The sequence below is a fragment of the Trichechus manatus genome, unplaced genomic scaffold, assembly GCF_000243295.1.
Source record: "Trichechus manatus latirostris isolate Lorelei unplaced genomic scaffold, TriManLat1.0 scaffold00042, whole genome shotgun sequence".
Lineage (NCBI taxonomy): Eukaryota > Metazoa > Chordata > Mammalia > Sirenia > Trichechidae > Trichechus > Trichechus manatus.
Window position 1 is genome coordinate 7693712 of NW_004443978.1, and position 17788 is coordinate 7711499.

Below are 17788 nucleotides of genomic sequence, written 5' to 3' on the forward strand. Positions count from 1 at the left end.
TGCTCACAAGCTTTTAAGACCCCAGACGCTACTCACCAAGGTAGAATGTAGAACATTGTCTTTATAAACTGTGTTATGCCAATTGAGCTAGATGTTCCCCAAGACCATGGTCCCCACAGCCTGGAGAGGAAACTTTTGATGCCTGCCTTATTTTTGTTGTTTTTATTTTGTTTTGTTTTGTTTTTTTGGTGGGGGGAGTGATGATAATCTATTATTTTTCTTTTAATCTTTGTTCATGTATTTTTTTTCCCCATAATTCTCATAGAACCAATTTTTTTTTCCAGAATATTATTAGCTGAGAGAAGTTTTCTTTGATTTTGCCTGGAATGTGTCAGCTTTTAAAATCATCTGGACAATATGATTTTATGTAAGGAAACTTTTCTTTTAGCATATCTTTAATCATTGTCTCTAGTCCCATTGTTTGGGGCTCTTCTTCAAGAAAAAGTTTCTTCCACGTCTAACATATCCTCTCTTCTCTTGCACCAAGTGTATCCCTTTGTCTCTGCCCTAGGGGAGTTTTTTGCTTTGTCTTCAACATCACTAACTCTGTACAGTTCTGTCTCTGATGAGGCTTTAATTACAATCCTTCCTCATTCATCCATCTCCTGTTTCATCTAATCCTGTGGCCTTCTCAGCTCAGCCTCTGCTCTTCAATGGCATCAGCTCCCACTTCAGAGACTGAGTGATCAAATGCTACTGAGGATGATAAATAGTTTCTGCAATTTGTGTGTGTGTGTTTATGAATCCTGCCTCTTGGAATATTTTCAAAAGCATGATCTTTCTCTGATTTTCCCAGACACTGTTCCAGTGGTCTTACAACAAAACTTGATGGTTTAAATAACGATTTTATTACTTGTCATGATTTTGTGGGTCAGATATTTGGGTAGTGCTCAGCTGGGTGGTTTTTCTGTTCCAGGTGTTATCAGCGGAGGTCACTTGGCTTCACTCACACATCTGGGGCCTTGGCAGGCATGGCTGAAAAGCAAGGCTTAGCTGGAATCGTCACAATTCTCCACAGTTATCTCCACAATTCTCCATGAGTCATGGAGAGTGTCTAAGGGACTCATTTGCAAGCTACCTCAGAGTGGTTTCCAGGGCCAGCCTGTGCTCGACAATCAAAATAATAAAAAAAAGATAGAGGAGTTGGGACGGGAGTTAAAGTGTGCTGAAAGTGAGCTAGCTAAGTAATCATCTTACAAAATGGAGGGTTTCTAGGTAGTCTGAAGTTGACAGACAAAGGAAAAACTTCTATACACATATTATTTGGCATAATGGGAGAGTAACCACTAAGGAACTAGCAACAGAAATGCTTCAACATGGTTGTCTCAGGCAAGACGGCTGGAAAGCAGAGAAGGCTGCGAGAGAGACCAGCACTTCTCATGTCCAGCCCTGCAGCCAAATTTAACGTTTCACCTTGTGCATGGATTTTCTGATTAAAAAAAATTAAGTGATATGAGCAGCCCTGGTGGCATAGTGGTTAAGCGCTCGGCTGCTAACTGAGTGGTCAGTGGTTCGAACCCACCAGCCACTCCACAGGAGAAAGATGCGGCAGTCTGCTTCTGTAAAGATTTACAGCCTTGGAAACTCTATGGGACAGTTCTACTCTATCCTATATGGTCACTATTAGTTGGAATCAACTCGACAGCAATGGGTTTATTTGGATATAAAAAATATTGGACAATATTTTAGAGTGGTACATACCATTTAAAAGGTCTGATTATAGGTTAAGGAACTGTAATTATATTTTATAACAGGGTGTCTTATTGCTTTCAGTTCAAGCTTTATTTTCATCATTTTAATTTGTTTAAATACACACACAAAATTGGGAAAAAACCATAAGGTAGTTGGGGAAGAGATGATGGGAAAAGAAATAAAAACCAGAAGCTCCCTTGTGAATTCAGCTGCCCTTTCTGTATCACTCTATGTACCTTCAATTTTTACGTCCTTCTGGAAAAATTAAATTGGAACTCCCTTTATCACTTCTTCCTTTCATTTTTCCCGTTGCAGAAAGGGCAAGAGCTTAACGTGCCATAGACTAAAGCTGCATGGGCAGACGCCTGAGCCTCTGGGCACTTGGCCGGGTCTCCTCTCACATTTTCCAGAGTCTGCAGTCCAGGCAGCAGCTGGACCCCACGGGTCAGGTGGGGGGAATGGCTAAAGGGGTGCACAGTGTTTTCTTCTGGTTTAATGCTTTAAAAAGTAAGAGAAATATTTAAATATCAGAATTAAGATATTCCCTCAGTTTTATTTTTATCCTTTAGCCAGAAAAAAATCCTTTTCTACCCTTTGAGAATTTGATTTAAAAAGAAAAGAATGGTATAGTTTAAAAAAAAGGAAAAAGATGGGCAGGATTTCCAACCAGTCAGTCAAAATTCTGAGTAACTGGAGATGATCTGCAGTGCAATTTTAAAATCCCCATTTTTCAGAGTTAGAAGGGGCCAAGGAGATGGATTCAAGCCTCACTTCCCCAAGCGTGGTCCAGGACCAGCAGCCGCCCGGGAGCTGGTTAGAAATACAGCATTTCAGGCCCCGCCCCAGCCCACTGCATCAAAATCTACATTTTATAAAGGCCTGTAGGAGATTTGTGTGCACATTCCAATTTGAGAAATGTTGCTCTAAGGTAAAGATGAGGGATTTGAGGTCAAGAAAGTTCAAGTCAGTGGTTCTGACTTAGAACCACTGCTTAGAATCATCTTGAAGTTTTTTAGAAAAATACTGATGACTGGATCCCACCTAGGCATCTGCTGGTGCATTTCAAAAACACCCCAGGTGGTCTTAATGCACAGTCAAGACTGAGAACGTTGGTTAAGTGACGGGAGTTACACAGCGCATTCTGAGGCAATGCCTGTACTAAGACTCTCTTTCTGTTATCATGCACTACCTCCTCCTGGCTTCGCAACGTAAAGCAAATCCGTACACACATCCCTAATCGAATCCACAGCCATTCACAAGATGGTCTAACTAAGATATATAGACGGGTAGATGGATGACAGACAGCTGCTGTCAAGTTGACTCTAACTCATGGCGATCTTATGTACAGCAGAACAAAACGGTGCGCAGTCCCCCCTCATCCCCACAATCATCAAGGGTCTCCCTGGCTCTTACTGGCCATCTGCTTCACCAAACGTGAGGTCCTCCTCCAGCAATTGATCCTTCCTGATGACGTATCCAAAGCAAGCAAGTTGGACAGTATTCTGTTGTGATCCATAAGGTTTTCATTGGCAAATTTTCGGAAGTAGATCACTAGGCCTTTCTTTCTAGTCTCTTAGTTGGAAAGCTCCACTGAAACCTGTCCAGCATCGGTGGCCCTAATGGTATCTGAAATACTGGTGGCATAGCTTCTAGCATCACAACAAGCCACCAGAGCACAACAACCGGGCAGATGGGTGGTGGCTAACCAAGAGAGTAACAGAGAAAACATGGCCGGGTGGGGCACTGGGGTGTACTTGTCAATGTCAACTTCTTAGCGATTGTCATCAGGAACAAAACCATGGAAACGCCTATCCAGGTTCTCTGGCACAAAAACAGAACTAAAGGACCCCATCCTTGAATTACAAAAGAAACGTCTTTTCATTGAAAAGATACTTCTTTTTGTGAACCACAGGAAACTCAAATGCATATTGCAAAGTGAGAATATTAAAATTAGCTGTCTGAAGACATTTAACAGCTTCAGTCGTATCCAGCAATGCCTTATTCATTTGTGGCTAGAGAATTTAATCCAAATGTAAAGCACGGTCACTGGGTAATCAATGAATCAGATTTCCTAGCTTCATAACTGAGAGGCCAAATAAAGGCGGACAGAAGGTGCGCATGTTTGCAATACTTTTGCGTGCGCCCATCACCATTGCCAAATGTTAGCCTCTTGAGGCATAAATTAATTCACCACAAATGCAGGCCTGGATCTGGCTACGGTGAGCAGTAAGTGTTAGACTTCTGAACAGCTTAAAGAATGACATTTCTCCAACGTGCTGTGATTTTTATCCATGAGCAGAATGTTTCTCTTGGAATGGGTTTCTGGGAGGGTTTGAGGACACACTTCTGGTGATGTCGCGGGCCCTAAAGAGCGCTTATGAATACAGAGTGGCAGCTGTCAGGGAAGGAAGGGATGTCCTTTACCCAGAAAGCATGAGCCCCAGTAACACACAGCTTGTCACCCCTGCACAGCCCTACCTGGTACTGCTGCCCGGTACAGAGGATGAGGTGGTCGTAGAGCACGATTTCTCCCTGGGACATCACAACGTGCTTGGCTGCTCGGTCTATGCCGGTCATCCTACCAACCACAACATTAACCCAGGAGCAAAGCGACATCAGTGCATAATCTTTATCATTAAAGCAGTGGCTGCAAAGAGAAAGGACCCATCAGTGACATTTGAGCAGCTGACAGTGGGCATCTGGTGAGCTGGTTCAAGTCCCCTAGTGGGCCAAATCTGTATTCTTGCTGTGAGTTTACCAGGACAACTATGAAGACTTTTTTGTTATGAAACACTTAGTCACAAATTGACATCTTCTCATTAAAGCTAAATTGTTCCACCTAGCTTCGGCCAGCCCACACCGGGGAGGGTGTGTGTGTTTTGGGCGGGGTGGGGGTGGTGGTCATTAATATATACTCTTTCTTCTGCTTCTATTTCATGGTGGTTGTAGACTTACTTTAGCTGTTGAATTGTTGTATTGGCCATGGACTGAGAGGAAATGAGAAAGAAGAAAGTGACATCTTTGAGGACCCCCAAAGGCAGGAGTCAAAATCCTAGAATCTCTCTTAAAAAATGACATATTCTTAGAATTCATGTATGGATTCATGCCAAAACACAAAATCTATTTTATTCGGAGAGGATGCCAATTAGGGAAATGACGTTTGCAGCAAGTACAAACCCTGGAGACTTTTGGGATTCGCTCTGCAGTACAAAGGTAATGGATGGGGAACGGGTACTTCTATGACCAGCAGTCCCAGGTTGTATGTTAATGCTATGGCTGTGATGGCCTCGTGGGTCTCCATTTCCTGAGTTTTATTTGAGTTTGAACACTCTGCCACCATATGAGACTTGGAGTTTATTTAAAGAGTTTTGTGAAGGTTGTTTCCAGAAATTTTTGAAAGGTGTGACCTTATGCAAATGACTTTTTAATGATCCCGTTCCGAAGACTGAGCCTAAGGTCTTTCATTTAAATTTAGGCTGCGTGATCCTTTTCAAGAAGAATCATGTAATAGTTGGCGTCCCTGCCGTCACTGATGAGCTGGACCCCGGGAACGCTGCGTGCCCCCTCGACACTTCCACTTCTTCACCTGTCAGAATGGGATAATCAGCCTTCCCTACCTGCCTCGATCACTGTGAAGAGTTAGCATGAGCACATATGAGTCGCTGCTTGTAAAGTGGGATGCATATATGAAGGGTGTTACTCTAAATAATAATAATAATGAGACATAATCCTGTTTACTCTCCTTGAGGGCAAACAGAATCCTGAAGTGGTAATGGGAGAACATTTTTCTTTTTGATCCACTCATGAGTCTGCTCCTGCCACACACAGAGAGTTATAGTAATGGATGCACATTAGACCCATCATAGGACCTGTGAGAGAGAATGGAGCTCTGGGCTTTGTATCTCTCCATGAAACAACACTTAAAAACAAGAAAATTTCTCCTTAAATAAGAAAAGAAAATCAGAGGGTTGGCCTGTCACAGGGAAATAATAGATACTGAGATGAAACTCTCCTTTGAACACCATTTTGATGGCTTTATAGGAAAACAGAAACTTCATTGATTTCACACACTCCTAAGAGACTTTTGTGAAAGGACTGTCCTTATTTGTTACACAGTCCCTCTCACATTAGGAATATTACTGTGATGTCCAAGATGGAGAAAAATTAAATACAGTTAGTGCACAGGGATTAGGCTAGGAGGATTTGCTCAAAGATAACAACTCTCAGGGGAAATTTAGGAAGGCTAAGACAATACTATTTTTAGTAACAGTGGTGAAGGCTAAGACAATGTTATTTTAATGACAGTGGTGTTGATAACATCAGAATGCATATTACAGAGTCAAAATGTGAAACCCTGTCCAATGGAAAGTGGCACATGGAAACACTGATTTTTAGGGAACTTTACTCAAAAGCGGGGCCCTGGTGGTGCAGTGTTTAAGCGTTTGACTGCTAACCAAAAGGTCAGCAGTTCAAATCCACCAGCCACTCCCTAGAAACCCTATGGGGCAGTTCTACTCTGTCCTATAGGGTCACTATGGGTTGGAATTGATTTGACAGCAATGAGTTTGGTTTTTCAGTTTTGGTTACTCAAAAGCAAAAAGAGGTACTGAAGACTGTGAGGTGCTTGCTTTGATAGTCTGTCATTACAATGAATGATAGCTCTTAGTTTAAAATATCACTGTGTATCCATTTTTACTATTCATTTTCCCCCTAAAAAACCAGTTGCCATCAAGTTGATTCTGATTCACGGTCACCCAATGTGTGTCAGAGTAGAAATGTGCTCCATAGGATTTTCAATGGTTGATTTTGGGGAAGTAGATTGCCAGGCATTTCTTCCAAGGCACCACTGGGTGGACTCAAATCTCCAGCCTTCAGTTGGTAGCCAAGCGCATTAACCATTTGCACCACCCAGGGACTCTGTTTTTTTCCTACTCAGCAATAATTCTGGATCTTCCATCATTGAGCCACCAGGTGGGTGGAACTAGACATTGGAGACTGTAAGCGATAGCTTCCCAAAATTACTTCCTAAGCAGAGTTAATGGGCATTAATATTCTAACATACAGGGGCTATCTTATGGCTTGGAGACCAAAGAAATACCTCCACCAGGGTTCTCTGGAAAAGAGAGGAAACCAAAAGAGATGCATCAATGCCAATTCGTGTGAGCATGGCCCCAATTCTCAGATAACGTCAAAGGTGTCCTTCATAGGAAATCCTGGAGACGCATAACTAAGAGGAGAAAAAAGCAGAAACGCAGGATGGAGAAATTTCTAGAAGAGGACATATTTGAAGAGTGGCCTGCATGTTCAAGGTTTATGGTGCCCCCAGACCTACTGGTTAGAAGTCAGCCCAAAGCTCTAGGGGCAAAGCCAGAAACAAACTCAAAAGGAACAAATATAAGTAACAGTGGAGACCTGCTGTGGAATCAAAACCCTTCATCACTGGAAGGAAACTCAGAGGTTGTCATAAAGGATTTATTGCGACACTCTTAAAAGAAGGACCATCGCAATCAACTTTCAATTACCTAGGACTGATGGTCTAATTAGCGGACTGTTCCTGCTTCCTGTCTCTCCTCCCCTCCCACTGCTCTCCTTCCAGCTCATCCTCGGCATGTCATTAGCACTTCACCAGAGACTGGACAGGGGGAAGGAGACAAAACATGGAACGGTGCTCAGAGAAAAACTCAAAATTAGTATTTGGAATGAGGAAGTTAAATTATCAAATTTATGGATGTCATTTGCACTTGTTATTTTTAAACTCCACGACCAGAGATAATTTCCTTTATTGGTATGTGAGGTCCATTTGAAAGACAACATCCTGCTGAAGGTTCAGTCTGTCCCTTCTGAGAACTATGATTACATCCAAATAACTACCCACCCAGAAGGCAATGGGCCGTGTTATTTAGTCCCTGTCTATGGCTTAATTGAGAGAACTTTTTTTTTTTGCAGGTATTTTTGGAGATAACTTTCATCTATTCAATGTTATTTTCTAAGTGCCTCCTAGTGCCAAGCACTATGCAGGTGCTGGGGTCATATCAGTGAACAGAAAGGCAAAAATCTCTGCCCTTCAGGAGTTTACAACATAATTGAGGGATCTGGAATACAAAGAATGAACATAATTGTACAAGGTAAATTATATAACATTCAGAATAATTTCAGTATCACAGAAAAAGCAGAACAGGGTAAGGGGCACTAGAGTGTGTTGAGGGGGTTGGCTGCACAGTAGGGAGGTCGCTAGGGCAGGCTTCAATGAAAAGGTGATATTTAAGTAAAGACCTGCAGAGAGAAAAGCAAAGACCCCCAGCTGGGGACTTGCCTGATATTCTGAGGAACAACAAGGCGGCTGGCAAGAACAGAGTGGCAAGAACAAAGGCAAAACTAGTAAACCATGAGGTTAGAGAAGGGACAAGGTCAGATTTTAGGTCTAGAACTTCCTGTGACGACAGGAATGTTCTGTAGCTGTGCTGTTCAATATAGTAGCCACTAGCCTCATACGGAGCCCTGGTGGTGTAGTGGTTAAGAGCTCGGATGGTAACCAAAAGGTCGGTAAGCAAACTCACCAGCTGCTCCTTGGAAATCTTACTGGACAGTTCTACTCTGTCCTGTAGGGTCGCTGTGAGTCGGAACCAACTCAATAGCACCTAACAACAACAACAAGCCTCAAGTGGCAATTGGGCAGTTGACATGGGGCTTGTGTGATTGAGGAGCTGAATATTTAATCTCATTTCATTTTATTAATTTAAATTTAAATAGCCACTTGTGGCTAGTGATTTCCATATTGGACCGTGCACTTGTAGGCCATGAGTTACCATGATCTGATCCACGTTTCTGCAGCATTGCTCTGGCTGCTGTGTTGAGAATGGAGAGAGGTAAGGACAGAGTAGGGGACACCAGGTGACTTTCCACCCAGCCACACACCCCATCTACACAGTGCAACCCCAGCAGAAAGTCTTTCACCAGCTGTTCTCTCCTATAGCACCCCTACCATGGGGATCAACAGGTGATGAACATTTCCATTAAGAAAGAGGGAGCGTGAGGGAGGGGATGTACATGTGCTGATCCTCTAGTCCTGGCCAGAACTAATTTTAACAACAACAACCCAAAACCCAGCAAGGCTGGCTTATCATACACATTTCACAAAGAAACCAAAGCTGAGAGAAATGAAATCTTTTGCCCAGACCCTTCATGGTAGGGGCAGGCTGTGAATCTACATCCACCTGGCTCAAAAGCCATGCCCATAATGATGCTCCAGAATGATGTCCTTCAAAATAAACCAAAGCTTACAGTCTGATACAAGTATTAGGTCAAAATAAAGCTGAGTCTGCGGACCAGGAAGCTGTGTTTTTTCTCACTGTTTGAGAGTAAAGCCAGTCTTTTCACAGAGGAAGGAAGACACTTTCTTCATGAATTCTGAAATGAATGCCCTCAGAGGGAACAGTTTACTCACCCCTGATTAGAAACACTGGGCCATTGTTGCGAGAGGCAGGGAGCCTAATATTTCTCACACTCATGTTTTGCTACTGGAAATTAAAACAAACGGAAGCTGTGTGGTAATAAAATGGTATTTTCTAGAACGGATGTTGTCAAAGAGTGATTCTACAGGGATGAGAACAGTAAAGCCGGCTGGGGTTGGTGGAGAAGGTCCCTGCCTGGTCAGTCCCTGGTCACAAGTGGCCACAGTGGGTTTGAGACCCAAATCCCAGTGAGAGGCCCCAGTCCTTCACCCCCACGTGGAACCTGGTCTTATGCAAATATAATTCCCAAGTTCCACTGCCTTGCAGGGCCGCTCAGAACACAAGTGCAGGCGGTGGCTGAATCAGTAGCTCCATTCCAGTCATCTGGAACAGAGCAGGCGCTTTCCCACAAATATAACCCTGCCAATCTCAGCCATTTACTTGTTAATGGGTTTATGCTTGAATCTCCTGAGTAACATCTGCACTCCACCGGAAAAGCCCACTGCTTTCCCCCTTTCCAATATGAATCTAATATTTAGCCTAAAAACAACTGCAAAAAATTAGGACATTTAGGTCTCAGAATGAAAAAGCAAACAGGATTCATACTCGCTTGCTAAAAACCTTCTTTGTTCAGTGGCCAGAAGTTTCTTTCCTGGAAGTCCATGGGTTGAAATCAGGGTGAGGTTGTTAAATTTCAAGTGTGGGCTATGGAGAAAGAAAAAAGGAAAAAAACAAAAAGAGGTTATGCAATATTCAGCAGAAGTTTATTGTAATTCATTTTAACCTTATTTCATGTTTTATCAAACGGTTGAATTTTCATTTGAACATAAGGCAGAGTCTCAGGCAGCTCTGCATCAGAATCCTGTTCCCTTTGCTGGGCTTCCTCCCCCACAGCTCTGAAGGTCTATGTAAACCCCACTGCACCAGTGTAGTATGATTAAGAGAGTTGCTGATGTAATTTGTATGAACTCACGTGTAAACCCATAAAAAGTAACTTTTCCCCTCACCCTCGGGAAATAGTCTTGGTGGCAGCAGCTCAGACTGACTCCTTTCCTTGCTCAACAAAATAAAGGTACTTTTCTCCCTTTCCACCTTGGTCTCCCGTTTATTGGCCAATACAAGTCATGCTGAGTAAGAACCTGGGGTTTCTACCTGGTAACAAACCTAGCAACTCTTTTTGCACAAACCTTCAAATAGGACCAGCCACTTAAATGAAAGAAGGAAGATGTCACTGGACTTGCTAACTGCAGAAACTTCCTTCTGAAGCTACACACAGTGTAATGGCAGATACAGTTTAATTCTTTTTATTTGATTCTCCAAGTAAAACAAAATAAAACCCCCAAAATTTGGAGGAGGGAGCTAAATTTCATATAAATTAATGAAAACTTTGAATTTCAGACTACTTCTAAGAAACTGCTTGGGATCATAACCAGCACAACTGAAACTTGCTGAGGGCTTACAATCAAGCTCTTTGCATGTATTGTTATCTCATTCAGTCCTCACAACATTATTGTTACCCCTATTTTATTATGGGGAAACTGAGGTAACGTGACCTGCCCAAGACCATACTGCTAGAAAGTCTGGAGGCAGGATTTGAACCCTCTGGCTCCAACATCCTCTCACTTATACACTGCCTTTACTGTCCTGTAGACCTTAAATTGTTGTGTTGACAGGAACCCAAAGATCATCTAATTCCAAGCAATCAAACATTAGCGTTATTACTTTCAGATACCTATAGTTACTCAGATCAGGATATCGAAGCATCACCTAGCAGAAATTCCTAGAGGATTCCTTTTAAAGAATTTGCGTCAGCCGTTCTAGGGGCCAAGGCACTTTCACAGGCGTTATCGTAGAGATTAATCTTCAAGAAAATTTATACTGGGGGCGAGGCCAGGTTTTTATCATCCTTGTTTCATACACAAGAAAATCAAGGCCGGAAATGGAAATCTGTTCAAGGTCATGAAGCTCATAAGCGGCAGGGCCAGAGATGAAATCCATGTCTTCCCACCCCAAGATGGCCTCTAGAACCACTCATGCAAGTAACTGTGACCAGCATGCCCAGGACACGTAAGTGGGGCTTCTAAAGAACTTACACACTTGAAACTCACTCTGTGTTCTCCCTTTAGTATTTAAAACATCCCTGCCTCAAATATGCGCTCTAGTTAGAGTCAGCAAAGTGTACAAGTCTGATGAACCCTGATCTTTTCACAGGGTTCAGGCTGATGGGAGACATGTTTTTCTGAAACTCTCTTCTCAGTTCACACCTCCCCTTAAAGCAACCAAATGCAAAAAAGGAAGCCTTCGCCATGTTAAAGGCAAACATCTGCCCTACTTTCCCATGAGTAGGTTGGAAAATTTCCAAATATGGAAATACTATCAATTTACTGACAATCTGTTAAGTACCGTTAAAAGCAGGAGACTCTGGGTGACAGCACAGGCTGACAATGCAATAAACTCAACTCTACCTGACATTTAAAAATAGCTAAATATTATGAAAGCTTTTGTTTTAAAGTCTCTAAGGATGTGTGTCATTTAAGAATAAACTTATTTGATAAAAAGAAAACCAGCACACCTTATCCTCTAGTAATAAAAATTAAAATTTTAAATATGTTCAAATAACATAAAGGTCACAATTAACCCCAGATACTTACGGCTCCCGGTCTGCAGATACACAGTGATGACAGGCCTTTGACTTATCATCATTGAATAATAATAGTAGGAACCCTAGTGACAGTGGTTAAGCGCCCGGCTACTAACCGAAAGGTTGGTGGTTTGAACCCACCAGCGGCTCCATGGGAGAAAGATGTGGCAGTCTGCTTCCGTAAAGATTTACAGCCTTGGAAACCATATGCGGCAGTTCTACCCTGTTCTACAGGGTTGCTATGAATCAGAATTGACTCCACGGCAATGAGTTTTGTTTTTTTGTAATAATAATAATACACGTTTACAATCACATGTAGTTAGAATTTATCTTGGCTTTGGATCTTATGTGATTGAAGTGTGGTTTATGTTGTACTAATGCTACATAGTTATACAGGGGCCCTTCTGACACCTCTATGAATTGAAAGCCTTAGTAAGAACCCAGCTATATCTTTTACTACAAAAACAATCTCTTTAGTACCGAATCATTTGAATTATCTATCAACATGAATCAAATGACTTGTAAATTACCAATTTACCACATTGTTTTATCCAGAATTAGGCTATCACGCAAACAAAAACTTCTCTAAAAGTAGATTTTTGACATAATCTGTAATGATACAGTACATAAACAGGGGGAGGAGTGCATCATTTTCTAGATTTATATATATAAAAGGACCAGCTTTCCAATCCTTTTGTTTGGTCCTAGCTAAATTCCTTTTCCATTCCTCATTCCTCATTGGGGCTGTTCTAGTCCTTTACCCCGATCTTCAAGTTCCCTGCTTCAGCCCTTCTTATTCCCCCCGCTATCCCCTTTCCTCATTTTCAAGTGAACACATATCCCACATCATAGAGCAAATGAAGACCAGCCATCAGGCAAACACACCATTTCCCTTCTCGTCACCTTCAGATGCATCCACAAGCCAAAAAAAAAAACAAACCCACTGCTGTTGAGTCTATTCTGACTCATAGCGACCCTACAGGACAGAGTAGAACTGCATCGTAGGGTTTACAAAGAGCGGCTGGTAGATTCGAACTGCCAACCTTTTGGTTAGCAGCCAAATACTTAACCACTGTGCCCTTTATTCCCCTACCTCCCCCGACTCAGAAGAGAGGTGTCTCCCCATTACCCCATCCCCTCTTCCAGGTCCTCCCTTACCTCTCCCTATCCTTGTACCAGCACATTTCTCTTACATCTGTACTTAAATCTGGAAGTAAACCAGTCCAGTGCTGATACAGTGGATCCATGGAGCCCACAGGGACCACGGTCCTCCTGCTTTTCTACTTCCCCTCCTGCGATGTCCATTCTCGGGGTGACTTCAGGTCACCCCCCCAGGAGCGGTAGTCACACAACCTGTCTGAGCAACACTGTCTTAAGGTTCCCTTTTATGGCTGCTATTTCGCCAGCTCCTCCATCACCCAACATCGCTCACGAAGCTCCCCAGTCCTCACACCCGCCTCGAAAGTGATGTCATCTACCACCACGACCTTATCTTATATATTTACACTATCGCTTTCTTCTGAGCTACAATCTAATTTCCAAGTGCTGGTTAGTCCTAACCGGGTTGCCTTATATTATTATCGCTGTTGCAGTTGCCATCAAGTTGATTCTGACTCACGGGGACCCCCTGTGTGCAGAGTAGAACTGCTCCATAGGGTTTTCAGGGTTGTGACCTTTCAGAAGCAGATCGTCAGGCCTGTTGTCCGAGGTGCCCCTAAGTGGTTTGAACCGCCAACCTTTTGGCTAGTAATCAAGCACGTAAGCCATTTGCACCATGAGCATGCCAAGTTCAGTATGTGTCCCAAACAAAACTCTTTAGAGCCCTGTCCCACTCCTCCTTCATCTCAGTCAAAAGCATGGCCAACTAACACCTCTCAGGTGAGGAATCTGGAGCCAACCTCAGCTTCTACCGTCTTTCTCACTTTCCATAGTCACCATGTCCAGTCCATGTCACCTCGCCTTCAGCTCCTGAATCCTCCCTCCAACCATTCCCATGACATGTTGCCTTAGCCCACCATCTTGCCTGCGGAATGGAAAGAGGCTCAGGTTAGTTTCTTTAGCATGAGTCCTTCTTTTCTAATCATCTTTCTCATAGCTACTGGAATCCCTAAAAAAAAAAAAAATAGCAATAGTTCCTGGTCTTAAAATCTCCACGTTTGCTTACTATCTGGGTAGCAGCAGAGCAGTTAAGAACGTGGTCTTGGAAGTGAGATTGCCTTTAACTAGTTTCCAGCTCTACCACTTTCTAGCTTTTTGACCTCGGGCAACTTGCATAACCTCTCTGTGGCTCAGTTTCTTAACCTGTAAAACAGGAATTACAGAACCTAACTCTTCATAGGGTTGCTGTGAGGATTAAGAGAAATAATACCTGTAAAATGCTTAGAATATTGCCTGGACATAGTATGTTTTCAATGAATGTTAATCATTATTTTTATTACCAAAAATATCGAATCCAACTTCCTGAGCATGGTACGTAAGCCCCCTGTCATTGGGGTATAACCTACCTCCCTAACTGTCTTTGTAACAACAATTTCTTGCTATTCTGTCAATGTTCCCTGCCTCTTTCATGTCTTTTTAATGAAAATATCACTGCATATCCATTTTTCTCCTTGGATCTCACATTTTTCCTGTGATAGTTCTCTCTGTAATCTGATTTAGAAACGTGAAAATATTTACTTTCTTAAATATATAACTATCTAAGAGTATTGGTGTAAAATCCATGAGGTTTATAATCAATAATGTTAAAACATATTTGCTCTTCTGAAGATGAAATATTGAGATGAAGCGTTTAAGACTTTAACAAGATTGTTGCTATTGTTGGTTGCTGTCAGGTCAATTCCAACTCATAGCAACCCCATGTGTGCTGAGTAGAACTGCTCCATAGGATTTTCAAAGCTGTAACGTTTCAGAAGAGGATTGACAGGCCTTTCTTCCAAGGCATCTCCTGGTGGGTTCAAACCACCAACCTTTTGACTAGCAGTGGAGCACTTAATCGTTTGCACCCCCTTTAATCTGATTACCTACGAATATTACAAACGTTCCTAGGAATAGAACAGTGTGTCACGGGGTACATCTTGGGTTTGGCCACTCATTAGAAGAAATGGCAGGAAAGGCAGAATCTCAAAAAAAGCCTGACTCTACGTTTGAACGGCATGGTTGAGATATAGATGAACAACATCTAGCATTATTGTGAGCCTTCTGCTCCAAAATCAAAGGTCACTGTGTCGGAGGAAAAAAAAAAAAAAGTTCAAGTTAAGTGCTCAAGCCAATGAAATATTAAACATGTGCACCTGCATTTTCACAGCAAATAATTCCAGTGGGGATTTCGCGTTGCTGTGGCTACAAAGAGAGGAACAGCTCAGAGATACTTGTAAAGCAGGGGGGGATTAGAGTATCCAGGGAAATAAGTAAAAGGTATTGGGTTTCATTCCACGCTTCGGGAGGACAGCTACAAAATTAGGTCTAAGTATCCTATCCTTCAAATAAAGAGGGTCACATTGCCAATTTATTGTGAACACGATAAAAGAAACATAAAACTTTTCATGCTGCTTACCTCCTGGGCGGCAGAAACCTGTCAACCTGCCAGGTGATCGCTCATTATGTTTTATTTTTTTGCTGATTTTTTTTTTGGCACAGCAAAGGCAACCGAAGCAAGTGATTTAATTAACTGCTTTCATTAATGCTTTTATTTGAACAAATAGATAATGTAGAGAGAAAATAATTACCCCATGTGGATCTAAATGTTTCCATTTAATTTGCTCACCTCTGCTTTCTGGATTGTTCAAATCAGTGACAAAAATATTTGCCAAATGACATATATCCTGGCTCAAGATAGCTATTTAACCCAGCTGTATATTTGACTAGTTAAAGAATAACTCAGATTTAATTCAATCTTAGTGATACCACATAGTGCCACAAAAGTAATCATAAAATGCTACCAATGAGGTTTAAACGTTGCAAGTTATGTGAACTTTCAATATTAGAAGAAAAATACAAAGCAAAGCAAGACATTTATCATAAGTATAGAACAGATTAACAGAATCTACTAATTTTTCCTGAAAAAAAAAAAAAAATTAACTTTCTTCGGCAATATATTTTTTTTGTTTACATCACAAAAGATACTTTTTGATAACATCCTTGGGGTACTTATTTCACTTTGTTCTGTTAGTAAAAACAGCACAGCATCTGTACCCATGGCCACAAAATTGTCAGTAATGGCACACCCCAAACTCCGGGGGGGGGGGCGCAGAGAGAAAGATCCAAAGAGGAGAAGTGGGATCAAGAATTCAGAGCACATCTGGAAAGGCATGGAGTGTGCATGGGGATGTTTTGCTAGCTGCCGTTGAGTCAGCCCCGGGAGGAACAGCCTCCCTGTCCTGCGCCATCCCCACGATCGGCTGTGGATCAGACTGCTGTGATCAGACAGTTTTCATTTGCTGATTTTCAGAAGTAGATCACCAGGCCTTTCTTCCTAGTCTATCTTAGTCTGGAATTTGCACTGAAACTTGTTCAGCATTCTAGCCACACGCAAGCCTCCACTGACACAGAAAGGTGGTGGCTGCATATGAGGGGCACTGTCTGGGAGTCGAACCTGCGCATCCTGCATGGAAGGAGACAATTCTTTCATTGAACCACCAGTGCTCTCATGTGCATGGTGATAGGAAGAGGTGAAAAGCTCTCTCCCTGAACCTACTTCTCTCTTCTCTTGGATGTCATCTTGCCTGGCTCCATCTTGGGTGGTGGATCAGAGCTCCCCTATCATTGGAAACCCTGGGAGGACACAGGTTGAGGGGCTGGAGAAAGAGGGCAAGAGTAAGTCCCTTAAGCCTGCATCAAGTCCAGGCTTGTGTCCTGGGGCAAGGGGAGCTCTGCTCATCAGGGACGGAACCTTGCTAGGGATCTGGAACTATCACTGCATCCAGCAATAATGTACAAGCATCTTCCTGGAGTGGCCTCAGTGCTCTGTGGATTCCCCAGGGCCTGGCAGGGGAGGGATGGTGGTCATGGTAAGGGGCTGCGGGGGAGGATTTGGGGATTTGGGATCTCAGATGAAAATCTTACGTATCTCTGTATGTAAGTAAAATAATCCCTTACTGAGAAAATGCAAATGAATGCAATGCCTGAAATGTCAATTGAAAGAATAAGACTAAAATTTGGGAGTTCTGACAAAACAGACTAAACTGAAATTTAGTTTTGCTTTTTAATTTAGAGGAAATGATAAACGATGTTTTCATCTACATATAGTACACATGAAATTAAAACCTTATGCATTTATACTTTGAGGATAGGCTTATACACATTGACCATATACAATCTGTAAATACCATGATGGCACTTATAAAAGATGAGTCAGAAAGTCCTGCTCACAGAGATGACAAAATACAAGACAAAAATCAATCAGTTCCAAAAGATCGGAAAAACAAAGCATTATGGGAATGCAAAAGCAGTGAGATCACTTGGGTGGGGGGAGACGAGGAGAGGCTTCATGTTTGGTGCAAATGGCTGGCTATCTGGAAGGATTTATTGACACCATATGGGCAGGTTTCCTCATGCCTGGCAGATATTTCTTCCTGGGCTTTCATTCTTAATGGCGATAGTTTAAGCACGGAGCTTTGTGAAATGCTATCCACCAGGTCCAACTTAGCACGTAAACACTATGAGCATGTGAACACAGGGTAATGACTTCAGCCTATATTGCTAATGATAATGTAATAGTTATGCCTGGTAAGCCCTAAAGTAATGATGTGATTTAGATGTTGTATGGTTTGTTGAGAATTAGAAATGTGGTTTGAAAAACAAGTCCATAAAAACACAATGAGTAGTTACAGGGAAATAGGTTTCCTTGTAGATAAGACCTGCACTTTGAGGAAATATCTACAAATGGTTCTTAAGCTCAGCTGCATGTCAGAATCACCTGGGAAGCCTGTTAAAAACACATATTCCTGGGATCCACCACCCACTGAATCGAAACTCCAGGAAAGGAGGCCCAGGAAACTGCACCTCC

At 42.3% G+C, this 17788-nt stretch overlaps 1 protein-coding gene across 1 annotated transcript in view; it reads right to left on the minus strand.

Moving 5' to 3' along the window:
• The window catches only part of CFAP61 (cilia and flagella associated protein 61), a 324874-nt gene that overhangs the window by 125965 nt on the left and 181121 nt on the right, over window positions 1-17788 (minus strand). Inside the window, exons 18-19 of the mRNA XM_004376425.1 lie at window positions 9750-9848; window positions 4171-4339 (exon numbers count right to left, since the gene is read on the minus strand). Of these exons, the coding sequence (XP_004376482.1) occupies window positions 4171-4339; window positions 9750-9848 (268 nt within the window). The remainder of the gene's footprint in view (window positions 1-4170; window positions 4340-9749; window positions 9849-17788) is intronic.